Source organism: Erithacus rubecula (assembly GCF_903797595.1).
Source record: "Erithacus rubecula genome assembly, chromosome: 1".
Classification (NCBI taxonomy): Eukaryota; Metazoa; Chordata; class Aves; order Passeriformes; family Muscicapidae; genus Erithacus; species Erithacus rubecula.
Genome location: NC_136658.1, coordinates 99221858 through 99238908, shown reverse-complemented (window position 1 = coordinate 99238908; position 17051 = coordinate 99221858). Strand labels below are relative to the sequence as shown.

The 17051-nt window shown below is 41.4% G+C and overlaps 1 protein-coding gene across 1 annotated transcript in view; it reads right to left on the bottom strand.

Annotated features, from left to right (window-relative positions):
* Positions 1-370: 370 nt before the first annotated feature.
* PTCHD1 (patched domain containing 1) overlaps positions 371-17051 on the bottom strand; it is a 38408-nt gene continuing 21727 nt past the window's right edge. The window contains exon 3 of the mRNA XM_079304922.1: positions 371-7263. Coding sequence (XP_079161048.1) covers positions 5609-7263 — 1655 coding nt within the window. The 3' untranslated portion in view covers positions 371-5608. The remainder of the gene's footprint in view (positions 7264-17051) is intronic.

Sequence of the window (17051 nt, the reverse complement as noted above, 5' to 3'; positions counted from 1 at the left end):
AATTAAAAAAAGGTAATGACTTGCAGAATGCCACCGACATCAGAACAATTTGTGCCTGAGAAGCGGCTGCCCCAGGCAGGCGCACGTGATGCTGAGGTGCCCTCTCTCCAGGCAGGAAGCTGTGCCAGGACAAAGGGCAAGGGCTGGCATGTCAGGGCAGACCAACCATGGACAGGAATTTGGGTTCAATGCCCTCCTGGGATCCTTCTGCCATCCCTATCTCAAAAAACCCCGACCGAACAAGAAGGTGGCCCTGCGCTTTCCTGGCAGTGGATGGGCTTCACAAGGGCTGCCTGGGGGCTCATCCCCACAATCTGGAGCTGAGGCTTCTCCCTGCTCTCTAATAAGATTGGGGAGGGGGGATTGCACCGAGCTGGGGTCACTGGGGGTGCCCTTCAGTGATGGTGTAGTGCCTGGCCATGAGTGGAAGATGCTTCCTACCTTTGGGAAGGGGCTCTCCCCCCTTCCTGCCTCCTTCTCATCAGACTTATGTGTACCCCAGAAAGGCTTACTTATTTCACAATATTTATAAGAAAATAAATGACAAGTATTTTTAGTGATAAATGTAGGGATAAAGCCATGGAAGAAATACTTTGTCCCTACATAGCTGAATTGTACAATCTGATTTTTATGGATCAGAGTTTTAACGTGTGCAAAGGCAGGGGAGGAAAAGGCTCTGGGTAATTTTTTCTAATCAAGAGCTTCCAGAAAGTGGTTTCCTACAGGCAAGCACTGGTTCAGGAAAACCCACCAGCAGGGCTGCCACAGTGTGAGAATTGTGAGGAGCTGATGCTCTCTGCAGGTTGCACACCACAGGAACTCCGGGGCAAGGCTGTGGGATGGGGACAAAGGAAATGGCAGCACCACAGCCCCTGGTCTGGCATCCCCAGTGCCCACACAGCAGTGCTGTCCCTGCCCCTCCCACACTCCCATCCTGCTGGCAGTTCCCAACCTGGAGCCCACAGCAAACCCAGATCTGACCCTTATTAACTCAGCTTCCCTTCCCTGTGTCTCCCTGAACATGCTGTCTGCTTCCCGAGTTAACAAAATAGGAAAAACTACCACTTTGCTAAGTTTTGAAGTCACCAGGTCTTCCACAACCCAGTTGCTTTGCTGGCTCTCTGTTTTTCAGAGAAGCCAGTTTTCTTTCTGGACTCCCCTGATCTCTGCCCAGTTGTGCCACCACTTAGTTTTGTTTTCCCTTTGAATAAAAATAAAGGTGTTGGCTGATGTGGGATTTCATGGCTCACAGGAGGACAGTCAGCCTAGGGAAAAACATTTAAAAGTACACCTTTCAATTTACAGTACATGTTTTACCTGAATTCAGCGCTGGCTCAGAAGGCTTCTGAGAGCAGATGTGAATCCTCTTGTGACTCACCATAACCTCAGGCCACTTTGGTACTGTATTCCCTCCAGCTTCATGCAGTTGACCATGATAAACGTATTTGCTTGTCTTTGGAAAAGAAGCTCTTTTTCTTTGATAGACAGGTTTTTCTCAACATTTCCAGCTCTAATTTTAATCTACCTAGAACACTTCCCCATTTTTGCTTTGGGCAGAAATTCTGTCTTCATCAATTAATTTTTATGGCAGAGTTATTCCTGCTATAACAAATTTTCTTTCTTTATTTTTTTTTTCTCCAGTTAGAGTAATTGTAAATTGAAAGTGGACTTGTGCTAACACAACATCAGAAGTTATATTACAAGAAAACTGGATTGGTCTTAAGGGCCATATGCACATAGGTTGGCTCTTTTCCCCCATGCTTACCCTGTAGTAAAAATATACTGTACACCATACCTTACTGTATGGGAACTTTAATGTTTGTAGAAGATATATGTGCTCAGTGAGCCATAGTCCTATATAGTCTTGTTAGCCTTAGCTAAAACTTTCACTGTTAGATTTTAGTCAGTGCATGACAGTGTATAATACTCTGTTCTACCCACTGAATTTATAAAAATTTGGATCATCTATATTGCAAACAAAACCACAGTGATACTTGGGCTAAAAAGCCACTTAAGAGTATGACAAAAAAACTGCTGAAGCCTAGGTAGTCTTCCAAACTGGAGGTTCACCAGTAAGGGTAAAATCTTATGCACAGTTATTCACTGGGAGTGCTTTGGACTGAGAACAGAGCGCTGCGTCTGCACCTACTCATCAATCAGTGCAGGGAGGTCCATTGACTTTGGTGAAGATAATTGCTCCAGAGGAAAAAGTTGAAGGAGAGGAAGGCCAAAGTGGCTTAGCATAGTCTGAAACCTTGAGAACATGGTTCATGTTGAGGTATTCAAGCTAACTGCAGAGAAGGAGCATTTGGTGCATCCCTCAGACACATCAGGATCCAGGCAGGAGACTCAGGGACCTGGGCTGAGTGCACTTTGGACACTTTGGACACTTCCAAGGCTGTACCTTGCCAATCCTGGAGGTGGGGAACAGAATGGCAGCTTGATATGAAACACAGTGAAAAATGTATCTAAGTTGGTTTTGGCTCTGTTCTGGGTTTTCTGTCTTTTGGGGATGCTCCAGGCTGTCCTATCCCTGTGTGGAGAGAGGTGAGGCTTCTCTTTTCCATCCCAGTCTTGGGTGGCTAGCAGGAGTTACTGAAGAGAGTAACATGGCACTGGGGGAGAACTGCTGGGACAGGAATCTGCCCTTAAAAAGACTTTTGGGAATGGGCTGGACAAACATCCTTCAGAAATTATTTAAATGTTGTTGGCTCTGCCCTGGGGGCAAGGGCATGGACTGCATGACTTCTCACCCTGCCTTCTGTGAACACTCAAGCCTCTCTGCAGCACTTTATCACAGGAATGCCTCCACATTCTTTTGTGACAGGTTTGGAGATAGAGAAGTAATTTTATCCCTGGTTTTATCACCTTTCTTGAAGATCTCTAAAGGCCTCACATGGTGAGATTTAATAAGAGATCTGTGAAACTGCAAGCTTGCCTTTGGACATCCCTTTAAAGATGCTCCTGTCTATGCACTGCAATTAGATGTGAGGAGGTTTACGGTAACTATCTTGTCATCTGGTGTTTGTAAGTGATAGCATGAGGGATAGCAGAGGTGTAAATCAGTGTTTGCCATGTATTCCTCTCGGCAGTGTACAAACAACCTCTTCGACACATGTCCCATTTCCAAGTGTCCCAAAAGTCAGTAGATTTCTGCAGAGGAATTGGAATTCCTCTGTAACTCTCAGCTAATTTGCTAATGCCCTCAGAAGTTTAAAAGCCACTGCAGCTGCCTGTTGAACAGCCAGGGGACAGGGTGACTGGTATTTAAACAACATACTGATGATCACAGAAAATCTACAGTGAAGTATAGTTAAGGAATATTTTTTTGGCTGGAAAACATAGCCCCAAGCCTGAGTCTAAAGAAAACAGGGGAAAAAGATATTTTTCCTAGCCTTACATTCATTTGGCTGTCTTCAAGGTGTCTGACTGTGTTCTGCCAAGGCTGAAGTTGTAGCTGCAGCTTCCCAGCTGCTACCTAAGCAACTGCTGTTTACTTTAGCAAAGAGCCTGTGCATTCCTGGACACAGCTTCCTTTCTTCTGGTCAGGAAAGGGACTTAGCCAGGGGAAAGTAAATGTTGCCAGCTGCACTGCTGACTTGTTTTGCTAGTAAGAAATGTTACATTTTGCTTCAGGGCAAAATATCTGGTTATCTTATTTTCCGCTAGAAAGGATGCATCAGAAGTATCTTTTTGCTTGAAAATTAATATTCAGTAGGTGGCATTTTCAGGTTTTGCACAGGGCATTTGGGGGTCACTGGGATTTGGATGCTAAAGAGGTGTTTCATGCAATGAAGCACACCCTGGGTTTGTGACCATGGATGTCCTGGTGACCATACAGGTGCCACAGGCAGCCCCCTGAGCCATGGTGCTCCCACGGCTCTTGCAATACCCATTCCCCTCCAGATACTGAAGCAAACTTTGTGCCAAATGCTGAAAACTGTTCCAGCACTCTTAGTTTCCAGATGAGCTGCAAAAGGGAGTCTGGTTGGAATACATTCATCTTGCACCACAGAGCACCAGTCCATATGAAACCACCCAACACACCAGCCAGCTTCCTGCTGCTGGGTTTTCACAGGCAATGTATGGTCGGAATACTCTCAGCAAAACCTCCAGAACCGGCTCACATATCCCCACTAGGGTTCAACCACATGATAAAACCTTGCAGTAATGAGCCTGTCGCTCTTATGGGTGGAGGGGGCGGAGGAGGGAAGAGATGCTGATTTTTCTGTATTACTCCACATCACAGATGCTGACAGAATTATTAATTTAGAACTCAAGGCTCCAAAAAGACTCAGTAATGTAATCTTTTTAAGTTGAGGCTTTTTTTTTGTTTTTTTCCCCCTCTCAGATGTGAGGTTTTCAATAGGCCCCTTAGACAATGGGCTCTTTGAGGACATTGTTAAACTTGCTGCTGCTAAACCACAGTCCCAGCCTTCAGTTTGTTCCACACAACTCTTACTGTCTACTGTCTCCTGGAAGAGCCCATAGCTGCAAGGTCTATTGCTTCACAGGTACTCTAGGAAGATGGAGGGATTAAGTTATACATTATGTAAAACTACCCACTAATCCTCTTAGTGTGCATTACCAGTGAATGGCCTGAAATAGGCTCTCACTAAAAGAGCCCTAACATTCACTTTCTCGATGACATTTTACTATTTGAGGTTTGTATCATGGATTTTGGTGCTGAAATATTCAGTACACCATCTTCTGTCTGCTGCTAGATCCACTCCCATGTCTTAGTAGAGTGCTAACAAAATTACAGTTGGTAAAGCAGATTACATGTTTAACTAGTAGCGAGACATGTATAAAATAGAATTATATATTTTCTAGAGTGACAGAGTCACATGGATTTTTTGTTCCTTTTTTTTGTTCTTTTTTGTTTTTATAAGAAAAAGAAACAGCTATAAAACCATGATTAAAAATGTTACAAGGGATGATTTCCATTTTAAAATAATGATACTTTTAGAAAAAAAAAAAGTGATTCATAACATAAATATGTTTGGAAAGCACTTGGTTGCTGTGTACTGCCTTCTTTCCCAGTACAGTTTGCTATCTTTTATATAGTCTTGCATAAATGTTTAGATTAGGGGAGAAAAGAAAAATTAAATGCGATGGCAAAGACTTATTAGAGCTGACTCACTGACTTGAGTTATTGCTGTGCAGAAAGTTTGTAAAGCCTTTACATCCAGCAAACATTTAGTGCTACTTCAGCCTTGACAGTTGACCTTTCAACATGATTTGGTTTAGCCACAATAATTGCAGCATCTGCAGTACAGGCGATGCAGACGACTGCTTAAGAACCCAACTTCTTCCATTAGATCTTACTTCATGCATTTAAAATTTAACCTCTCTTTGCATGGGTGTGCAAATTCTCCCATAGTCCCTGTTACAGGAACTGAGCAAGGTACAATACCCCGGCTCTTTTAATTTTTTTAAAATTTATTTTTAATTTCTCCCATAATTTTGAATATTCCTGGATTTAGCTTAGAGGAGGGAGGGGAAACCTCCAAACTCCTTCCTGTCCCCACACATTTAGTCAGTAGTGGTTTCTTTTTTTTTTTTTTCTCAGTAAGACCTAGTGTAAAAAAGCAACCAACAAATCAAGTTAGACTGTTGTAATTTGGTCAACCACTCGGGTGCTATCCATATCCACCATTTCAACACACTCTATTTCCTCACGGTTTTCAGGATTCTTCTTCTCTTTCCTCTTCTTCTTGGAGGGTGGCAGGAAAGTCAGTATCACAGGTAAAATGGCAAAGCAGTGAAAGAAGGTGACTAATGCTATTAAAAACAAGCACCTGAACAGTGTACGGGTCAGATTTGAAGGCACAGCTGCAAGAGGAATCAGACCAACAATATAGCAGAGGTAGCTCTGCAAAATAGCTACCCCATGCACTTCCAGGGCATTTTTCACCCATTTAGTTCTTGTGAACTCTTTGCCCAGGACAAAGGTTGACAACAGTGGAGCACAGTTGTCAATTGTATAATTAATTCCGTAAATTAAGCACAGCACAGAAATACAATCTAGTTCCACTTTCCACAAGGTCATAAAACCTATAACTCCAAATTCAACCGAGGCAACAGTTAGAGTGAGCCAGACATTGATCAGAGAGTCTGCCACCAGGAATGCAGAGAAGAAGAGCAGAAATAAAGCACTAATGCAGGAGTTTTGTAAGGGGGCTCCCACTGAAGAGGCATAACGATCCATGTACACAAATGATGGATTGAAAACGATGAATTTCACCTTGGAGGTGAGAGACAGCTTCCTCAGAGTCTCCAGGAGGTCATAAAGTTCTTCCCTCTTGGTTTCCATTGTCTTGGCCACCAAGAACATCCTGGAGGCCACAACATCAACTTCATTGTTGTACTTCTTGGAAAAGATGATATCCTCTGAAAAATGGGCAAACTGAGGGGTTTTCAGGAAGGAGTTCCTCAACATATCAGTGAAATTCTTCTTCGGCAATCCAGTAGATATGTTGAGTTTCCTAAGGTAATTTAAGTAGCTTTCGAACCACGATATCCTCACAAAGCCCTTGGTATACTCCAACACGTCCTCCTGGACACTGGTGTTCCAGTACTCGATGGACTCGTAGATGTAGAACCCGATGACCGGGCTGTAGTTACTGAAATACTTCTGCTGGGCACTCGTGTACTCGATGGTCCGAGTCGCAGTCGCTACGATGTTGCTCAGGTCTGACCCCTCACTGACCTGCAGGTAGCCCATTAAGGCAAAGGAAATATAAACAAGGTAAAAGAGAACTACAAAAGGCTTGACATAAGTGTTTGTTATCCAGTCACAATAATAGCGTTTCAGGAACCACACCAGAAGATGACTCTCGTAAGTGTTCGTTTCCTCTGAATCATCCGTGTCCTCGCTGAATCTGGCTGTCAGAAGAAACCTATACCATGCAGGCTTCTCTTGCAATACCTCTGGCTTTGGTACCTTTCTGCAGAAGATACTATGCTGGTAGTTGTTTTCTATGTAGCCAGTAAACACCAGGCTGGAACCATAAAAGGAGAGTACATAGAGGTAGTTGAAGAAAATTGCAATACAGGAATTGCAGCAGAAAATCCTGGCTGCTTCAATGTTAGTGAAGGGGCTGGCACCTATTCCAAAAGTGACCAGGTACATGGCAGTGGTGAGAGAAAACGAGAGCATGGAGTCTGCAAAAACAGCTGCAGTCCTCTCTTTAACGTGTTGGTCTTCTCTAGTTTTTCTCCAGGAGGACAACATTTCAAAAGTCCCATACAACCCATGACCTACAATAGAGAACAAAGTGTTTAAAGTATTCAAATCCTGAATTACACAGAAAAAAGTAACTTGGACATGCTAAAAGACTCAAAGGAGACACAGCTGGCTGCTACCAGTGCTTGAAGGAAACGTCCTGCAGAAGAGAGAAATGATTATGGAGTGTAAACCACAGGAGCATGTTTGTTACCTGCCTAGCAAACCTTACTGCCAGAGCTTGAGGAGAGTTCTGCACTGCTGGCACAGGATGAATGGGTTAAAGAAACAGGATTTTTTTTACTCTGCTTGGCCGTTTCATTTCATTATTTCCGAATGCCTGTGATGGAAGATGCTTTCAAATTAGCTTTTCCTGGTGATGGTATCTGACCTGTGGTGAAAACAAAGAAATATGACCTTGAAGTGTCTATGCTGGAAGCAGAGCATTAGTTGGCTGCTTTGTAGAAAATCTGTAAGTAAAAAAAAAATTCAACATAAGATGAAAATTATCCATTAAATCGGTTACTGATTTCTCCACTTCCTGTACAAATTTTCTGTCAGGAAAAAAGAAATCCTAGAAATGAAATAAACAAATAAAAGCACAAATAATTTTCAGAGAAGGAGAGTGGTGAAATTGATATGGAGCTGCTTTAGGCATTGGTCTTCCTTATGTATCTAAGACCTTATAAAACCAAATACAACCCTATATTTTTTAGCAATTTTTAGCCTCCACTTGATAATGTATTTAATTGACTCTCAAAATGGATATACCATTCACAAAAGGAAAAGAAAACCTGTTGACCTAAACCCCTCTGTGTAACCCCCAAGTGCAGGTAATCAGGAAAAGTACATGCTTTTATTTTAATCCCTGGTTGGTCATGTTCTCTTACAGTTTCTATGTTGTGAAGATGCATTTGGAGGACACAGACCTCTGCTGTCTGGCAGTGAACCTGAGCTGGGAATGCAGCCATTGACCATCTACATGGTGAGAAGAGCTGAAGTAAATGTAGTTTGATAATTTACAGAGATAAACAGAATATAGGCTTTTTATCACACCTAAAATGCAAGATGGTAATATTTTCTCATAATAATTCATTATAATGTTCATTTTACTTATGAGATCTTTTCCATACAATCCCAGCCTCTTTGCTGCCACTTGTGTACTTCTCTGGTCTGCTCTTGGATTATCTTCAGACATTTCCAAAAGTCAGTCCACTGTGTTTTGCTCTTACCCATCTTCTCTGATAGTATTAGATAAAATGATCAGTGCTAAATTACTTGCTGTAACACTGAAGTGAAATCACTGAACTTTTGAAGCTGATGCTCCAGTCAGGAAGGTCAAGGTAATTCACAGATCTCTCTTAGAATTTCAGGCTGTACCAAAATTGCAAAGTACCAAAATTGCTGTATCAGCTCTGTTCTCTCCACCTCTATAGAATTATCACTTTTGCTACAAGGGCTATAAATACCAGTCAAGAAACTCCAAGCAAAGGAGGTGTTTTGAAGAACTGGAACACCACAAGACACATTAAGGATGTTGGAACTAGATGATCTTGAAGGTCCTTTCCAGCCCAAACCATTCTATGATGCTGTAAAGTCTATAACCATGTTTATTCTTAAATGCCTCATACAGGCTAGGTATTTAATTAACTTGACAAAATAACCCTTTTGTGGTCAGCACCTTTTACTGTAGGGACAGTTGTTGCTGATTCACTCCACCCTTCCTGCAATCTGTATTTTGGCAGATGGCAGAGCTGGTCACTGTTATGCTGAAAAGAATAGGTATGGAGTATTTTATAAAGAGTTCACAATACAGAGCTCATCAGATGAGATAATAGCACAGCTTGTGTATCTCCTTATCACCTGGTGTTTAGTGAAACAAAGTCCACACTCTCATGCACATCAGATATTTTACCTATTTTGTTATTTAGAGTCGTGGCATGGACCTCAAATGACCAATTTGTAGAAGTGTTACAGACCTGGCTTTGGCATTCATCTTAATTTTCCCCAACAATGTTTAACAGCTGCTTTCAGAGGCCAGGTCAAGACTGTCAATTTGATAACTAGCACTGTGCCCCCTCTTAAAGCTAATGGGGAATACTGGAACTCCCCAGACATAAAATCAAGCAAAAAGCACAATCAGTGACTGGCACCCCGTTGCTAATTATGCTTCAAATAGTTATGTTCTAGGCTCAGTAGGGAAAGCTATTAAGCTTGCTTTCAGTGTGTTCTTTGTAAAGACAGACTGACCTTTATTTAAATGTAACTGATCACTTGCCAAAGTAGGGAGTGAGAGGTTTAATCCATTTATGGCTCCCGTGAGTCCTGCAGACAGGCTCGTCTGCGAATTTCACATGGCATCATATGCATTAGCATTGAGTGAGCAAAACAGAATAAAATGAGGTCATTGAATATTACAAATTACTTCCATCATGAGATTTGGCTATAGCATGTTTTTGTAAAAAAAAAAAAAATCTAGCATTAATAGGCGCTTGCCTAAAATACTCAAATAGCCATATAATTTGAAGAATCTTTGACTCTGCAATGAGAGAAGGAAATTAGAGCTAGTCAAATATGATGCTGAACATGATGTTTTAACAGGTATAAGGCTTTGGATAATGCCTGATAACGTGACTTCTGACGCCCCATTCCTTCTTTAAGCAGAAAAGATAAAACCACAATTTGCTCTTACATAATCTTCAAGACTATCCTAAAATGGAATCTGATTTAGAGAACTGCTCAAGTAAATGCATGAAGAGGCGTCACCACATGTGCTCAGTAAAGTCAAGAGAAAAATATTTGGATACTCTCCTATTTTAGGATAGGTTCCTTTTGTTGTTTGCTCCACAATCTGTGTACTAGGAACTGGTATTTTCTTTCCATTGTATAGTTTGTGATTTCTCTGTCCATTTATACGATATCTAAAAAATTATCATTTACATTTAGGAGGACATGCCTAAATGACAAAGTTGCAGACTTTTTGTACCAGTGGCACTCCTGACCTGATCCAGTTTCCTCCATGAAAAAAATTTAGGCCCAAATTCAACCACAAATTAGGCTTGGCAGTTAAAAGATTAGCTGTATTTAGCTAGGATTGGATTTACCTAACCTAATTTGCCTCTTTAAATACTGAATGTAAACACAACTTGGGTAACAGTCTCCAACACTGTAACTTGCTGATGTTCATAAAAGTCTAACCCACAGAGATGAAGGGAAAATGTCTCCATGGAGGCATTTTGTGAGAATTTTTTTCACTTCTGTAATTTCAGAGTTTTCATTTTTTTGCATCCCTAATCAATTTGCACAAATTACCTCCATTTCTCTTGCCGTTGCTGCATCTACTCCATGTAATATTAATGAGACAAAGGGAATTTTCCCCTTGTAAATAAATTCTTTAATTGCCTCAACTGATTTTCCCTTTTTAATAGAAATTTAGCCACAAATCTGTAATCATTTAGAGCAACTTGTTCATTATTCACGGTCATTCAGTAAATAATAAACATGACCTCAAAGAGCTAATGGGCTACTGGAGATCTTTTCCTGCTGACATTTGCTGTTATGATTCACTGGTCGTGCCCTACAGTCAGCTAACAAGATCATGAGCTAACAAGAAGTGCACAGAAATATGGGAGTTTTTTAAGAAAAAGAAGTTCAGGGTCAAAGGAAAATGTTAAAGGGATAGGAGAAAGGTATTGGACAAAATGAGAATCAAACTTCTTTTTTCTTGTTTTCTTTTTCTTCTACTTTGCAATTAGGAGATGTTCCTACCATGTGTTGCAGGACAGACATTCTGACTTTTGTAGCCAAAGAAAATGAAGAATAAAGTTTCTGTTAATGGCAAGGATCTCAAGGGTTTTTCAGCTTGAGATGGGCTACCTTTAATTGTAGAACCTAATAATAATAGTAATACGACCAATAAACCAAATAAATTAGGCCCAGCTTAAATACAGAACTTTTATGGGTAGCCTGAAAATGCTATAAAAAGTTTCATTAGCCTCCTTCAGAAACAAGTCTTGAAATTACACATGCCCTGCAAAATCCATGCAGAGCATACATCAGGAAAAAAGCACTTGTAGGAAGTTGTGAAAATTAAAGCAAAATTTTCTCTTTCTTAAAATTATCAAACCATTTACCTGCTTTTAAAATACTACTTATGTGCAGGCACTGAAATGGCTCTTTTCAGTACCATTTTCAAACCTCAAAAAAGAAATTCATCCTTTCTGCTGTTAAGTGGTTGTTCAAGCAAGGGGCCTTCATGAACTGGCACAGGCAGCCCAGGCTTAGTGCTGGCTCTGCTCCTGACTGCAAACAGCCAGACCAAAGCAGAGGGAGGAGAAGGGATTTAAGCAGCCCCAGAACTTGTGAGAGGGCAGCAAAGTGACCTTCTGGCACTGGAGTCATAAACCAGTTCTCTATTTGCTTGGCTTAATTGCTTACCTGAAGCAAGGGCTGCTGCCTGCTTTTGTGAAACAAGGGAGGGGGATATTATGTGAAGTTTTGATCTTATTGTGGTAAGATGAGGCTTGGATATCCAAACAGAGTTCTTCCATCAGAGAAATTAAGGGGAATGACTAAGAAACAGGTTTTTGGTTCTTTTTTTGCACTTTTGTCCATCTATGAAAGTAGAGAATAATAGTGCACTGTGAGTCTCATCTTTTTTGTCCTTATTGTTTTGAAGGTTGTATGTCTCTGTGTGTATTTGATACTTGAGTAAAATTCCTCTGAGTAAAACTCCACTTACAGGTTGTGAAGTTCCAGCCTTCTATGTGGAAGGTCCCATTTCAGGGGTAATAAATTTTATTAATCCCATTTTAATGCAGAGGCACACAAAACACTAATAACAACAGCTGTGCCCCTCAGGCAGGCTGGGTGCTGCACCAGGATGTATGGTGCCCATTAACTGCCACAATTAACACCAATAAAGCATCAGACTGTCTTCCAGAGGGAGCAGACTTCACTAGTGGCAAAGCTGGGCTATGGGGTGTTTCTCCCTTCTCAGGCATTACTTCCCTTCTCCTATTAACATTTTCTGTTCCCACATGGCTACCAATTCACCTGTTTTAATCTACACTGGACTAAAGGAATGGTGGGGGGTCAGAAAATAGCCCTTTTTTTTTTTTAAAGGTTACTTTTGAAACAAAATCTTTTCCTGATGCTGATGGCACAAAAGACTGTCTGAAATGGCTAATGACTCATGGTAGGATATATGGGAGCCTTGTAAACTGGGTGGATGAAAATTTGAAGTGGAAGCATGCTCTGATAGAATTTCTGAGGTTAAGTGTGGATTTTGATTTAAGGTTTTAGCTTGCACTGTAATGGCTGCATCTCTGTAACACTGTCAGTTCAGCTGGACCACTGTTGTCCCACTCAGGTTGATTTAAGCCTGAAATCACCCCACTGAATTGGAGCACTTGTCTGAAAGAGGAATTTAGTGTCCTGTGAAAGAGAGTGTGAATGTACAGAGGGCAAACTGTGTTGCACCAGCTTTCTTTGTGGATATCTGGGAAGCACAGCTTGATTCACATTCAAAGTGGAGTGAAATATCATCTACAGAGACAAACACCAGATGAATTAACATGAAATAGCTAGGATGCTGTAAATTCATATCCCAGCTTGCTGCCAATGCAGGCAAGGTCTCAAGAACTGCTCTTGTGCAAAAATAGTACATAGGAGATCAGAATCACATCGCAGGAATTGCCCTTCCCAAAACGGTACCTGCAATAACATATGATATAATGAAGGTGCAATGAATTTTCCTAGCTGACAGCATTAAAAATAACAATGTACAACTGCTCAACTCTGCGACTGCTTTCCACAGTAATGCCAACAAAGAGGCTGAGATAATTTCCCCCTGCTGACTTATTTTTTTCCAGCTAGATCAGTGATCTCATCAGCTCCCATATTCTGACAAGCCAAGTGAAACCTCTAATCCGGACTCCTTTTGTCACAGGAGCTGCAATCAACCAGTTGTTGACTAAATACCCAGCCTGCCTCATGTGGCCTCTCCCAGCAGGCACAATTTCAGCCCAGAACATATAGGCTCAAACTGCTACTGAATGTGACAGGCAGAGCAAGAATATTTGCATCCAGCTGAAGCAAACATCTGGCTCCATACCCTGTTCTCACTAAAATAATAAAATACTACAGCTAAAAAAGATCCTTCAGCATGCAGACAGAATCAGCACCAAGCCTGATTTATACAACCCTTTTCACAGAATAGATAACAATTTACCAACATAACAAATCTGGCAAGGATTAAACTGACCAGCTATACTATCATTAGCATGTTGTTGTAACAAACCCTAAGCAATGTCCAACTTTGTGGTCCATAAATGGTGCAACACTCCTATTTTGCTGCATGAATGTCAGACCTGAAGGAGGGTGTGTATTGCTGAACATCCCACAGTGCAGACTTGTCTGTCCCAAACATTTGTGCTGAGCTGAGAAAATGCACTGTGAATCCTACTTGCTTTTCCTACACTTGCTTGTTTGTGGGAGCTCAGTTCAGTGAGTAGCACTCAGTACAGTGTAAAATCCTAGAGGATACTAACATCCTGTAAGGTACTCATCTAAATAACCTTTTTCAGGTAGCAGTGTTCATCTCAGGGAAATTGTGACTAGGGGACTGCAGGCTGTGGAGAGTTGAGAAGTGCTAAATGCATCCTCTTTGGCAAAGTGATTGAAGTGCCAGCCACATAAGCACAGCCTGAGCTCATTTCATACCTCCAAGCACAGGGTTAAAGGCCAAGTAAGCCTGAATGCTATGTGCAGGCATGGTACATGGATTCAGGACACATGAAAAGCAACATGGGATGGGATGGACCAGTATAAGCATAGGCTGTACATATTGCAGGGCTTTATTTACCTCCTGTCACACAGACTCCACGTGTCAGTATTGCAACTGCATTACAGGTATGACAACATACCTCAAAAACATGGTAACAGCACTGTTGGGTGGATTCAGTATTTGCAATTATTGTTTTAAAGGCTACTAAATTTTACACATATTATCACCTGAGATATATTATAGCTGCAGGTACTAACATCTGACTTGGGATCTTCCCAAGAGAGAAACATACTAAAATGAGGTAGGTGAGCCTGTTAGGTGTCTAGGCATGAAACCATTTGATCAATCTCTGCTTTTGCTTTACATTTGGTTATTAGCCATTCACCCTCAAGTGTCAGACTGATCTCTCCAACCATGTACACAACAGCACTGGCCATCCCAGTCAGCAAGCCCCATGCATGCCCAAGTACTCCTCACCTTACTGCCAGCATCAAAGCAGCAGTATCTTGGTGCATGCACACCAGATAAAAATCTGCCTCAGTCTCTGGAGAGAGAGTTGTGTTTTGTGCTTCATCCACTTGGCAACAAAATAAGAGAAACCGAAATGTTTAATAATATGCTCTCAGAATCTGCTGTGTTTCACAGCTGTGGGTGGCTGTGCCCACAGAAATGCACTGTGAAGAGAAAGTGTCCCCGTGCAGCACACGCTGGCGCGGCTGGGGCGTGCAGAGGAGATGTCTTCTCAGTCTTCACACTGAGAAATGCTTCACACTGTGAGACCACAATGGTATTTCCAGTCATAGATCCTGCTGAAAGACTCTCTGGGCCATTAAGCCTGCACTGAAATTGCTTAATGCACAGTCAGGAAAATGGGGTGTGCCTGGAAATCCAGCACCAGGTTGAGCCCCGCTGAGGTCTTGTGCAGTACTCTCAGTCACAAAATGGGAATAGCTCCTCATAAGAGTCGTAGGGATCTGCTGCACTGGAGTAATTTAGATCCCAGTCTTCTGGCAATGAATTTCTGCCATAATATCCTACATTTTTAAACTGAGCTTTGGGAAATGGAGCACACTCAATCAGCTCTCTGCTCTCCTGTGAAATGCCTGTTTTGGTCAGGTGTAGCCCTTTCTCACCTATACTAAAAAGTAAACATTTGCACAAAGCAGGCACAGACTAAACAAAATTACACGCTGGTTTCACCCTAAATTCTGGGGATGCAGTCAGCAATGCTTGAGACACATAAACTCCCCAATACTATTTTTTATCATGGCAAACAAATAACGAGCCAACCTTTCAGAAAATGGTACAAGTCTCAAGTTAATTTTAAAACCATGATCACATATTACACATATATATATATATATATATATCCCATGATGACATATAACCATTGAAATGAAAATCATTCTATGTATAAATCTCTGGCTTTGAAGAAATGCATACACATACACAAACACACATAAACACTCTGTAATTTTTCTATCTATATAAGAGGGAAAGAAACAAGGAGAATGAGAAGTATTTTAATTAAGTATAATTAAACAATGCCTTCACCACAATCCTTAATGAACAAAGGTGGTAACACGGTTCACCCCTTTTTATTTTTGGAGTATGCAAAAGTTATTTACTAATAAAAAAATCTTGAAATTTAATATTGCATTTCCAATTATTTTTTTAAAGTATGCCAAATTCTGTTTAAATTAACAGCCTCCTATTTAATATTGCATTTCCAATTATTTTTTTAAAGTATGTCAAATTCTGTTTAAATTAACAGCCTCCTATTATAATGATTATACATGCAATTCAGCACGTATATTGTTGATCTTGAATAGACCCCTTAATTTCAATAAAATAAAAATGACTGATTTAGGTTTTGGGTGAATGATGGATATTTTTCTTGTAGCATCCTTTCTTACTTTTGAAACAATATAATATTTGAGGTTTTTGTCACAGTGATAGCAAGAATGTCATATAAACACATTTTAAAAATACAGATACATTTGAGAGAAAACTTGAGTTGCTCTTGTATTTTGATAAGCAAACTAAGTTATAGTTCAAAATCTACTTTTATATATAAAGAGAACATTTAATTCCACTTAAAAATCAGTAAAATGTTGTTTTGGCACTTAAATAGCAGGCTGTCAACTCTGTTTAAACATGTCACTTGCTATCTTCTGTTTTCTCGAAAGACCTGGCAAAAGTTAAAAGTCATATTTCTTTCAGTGCAACAGAAGGAGCTGTGTGTTAGCAAAATTTGGTTTTAGCGGCTGGAATATTTAAATTTGCAGATCCCAGCCGAAAGCATTTGAGCCAAACCTGTGCTGTAGGTGCAAGTCTGTGCATCTGGAGCAAACACCAGGAGCACCTGGCTCTGCCTGGCCTCCAAAGGGTCTCCCTGCCCCAAAGTCCTGCCAGGAACACCTCTTATCCTCTTTAGATGGAAACACCAGGAAACCCCCCAGGAAGCAGAGTGCCCTGTGCAAGCTGTTATTTGAAGAGAGAGGGAGAAAGCTGCATGGAGGATGACAAGAGCAGGAGGGCAGGGGTCTGCTCACCACTGCTGCTGGCAGGGGGTGCAGACCCCAGGGTGTGTGGGGAGCCAGGACCACCCTGTGCACCAGGGGAGCTGAACAGGATGGGACAGTGCCATGCCAGGACAGTAAAGGGATGGCAGGCGTGGCTGGCAAGATGAATTTCCCCAGTGCACACAGCTCAAGCCTCACTAGCTCAGGAGATGGTCACGTGTGGAGGTGCCCTGTTAGGAAACCCGGGCTCATCTCACACATGACATGTTATGCCTCTTCTCAGCAGACAAAACTGAAAACTGATTTTCATCACTAAGTGATTTTTGGACAGATGCTGTGTAAAAGAAGCACTTAAAAGTGAGAGCCTCCTGCAATCACCCGTGCTAGGTTAATGTCTACCGTGTTACAGAACAGCCAGGTGACACACAGCAAACCTCCTGAAGATGGAGTAAGACATAGTGGGTACATTTGGGGCAAACATATTTTAAATCAGCTTTAAATTTCTAAGGCC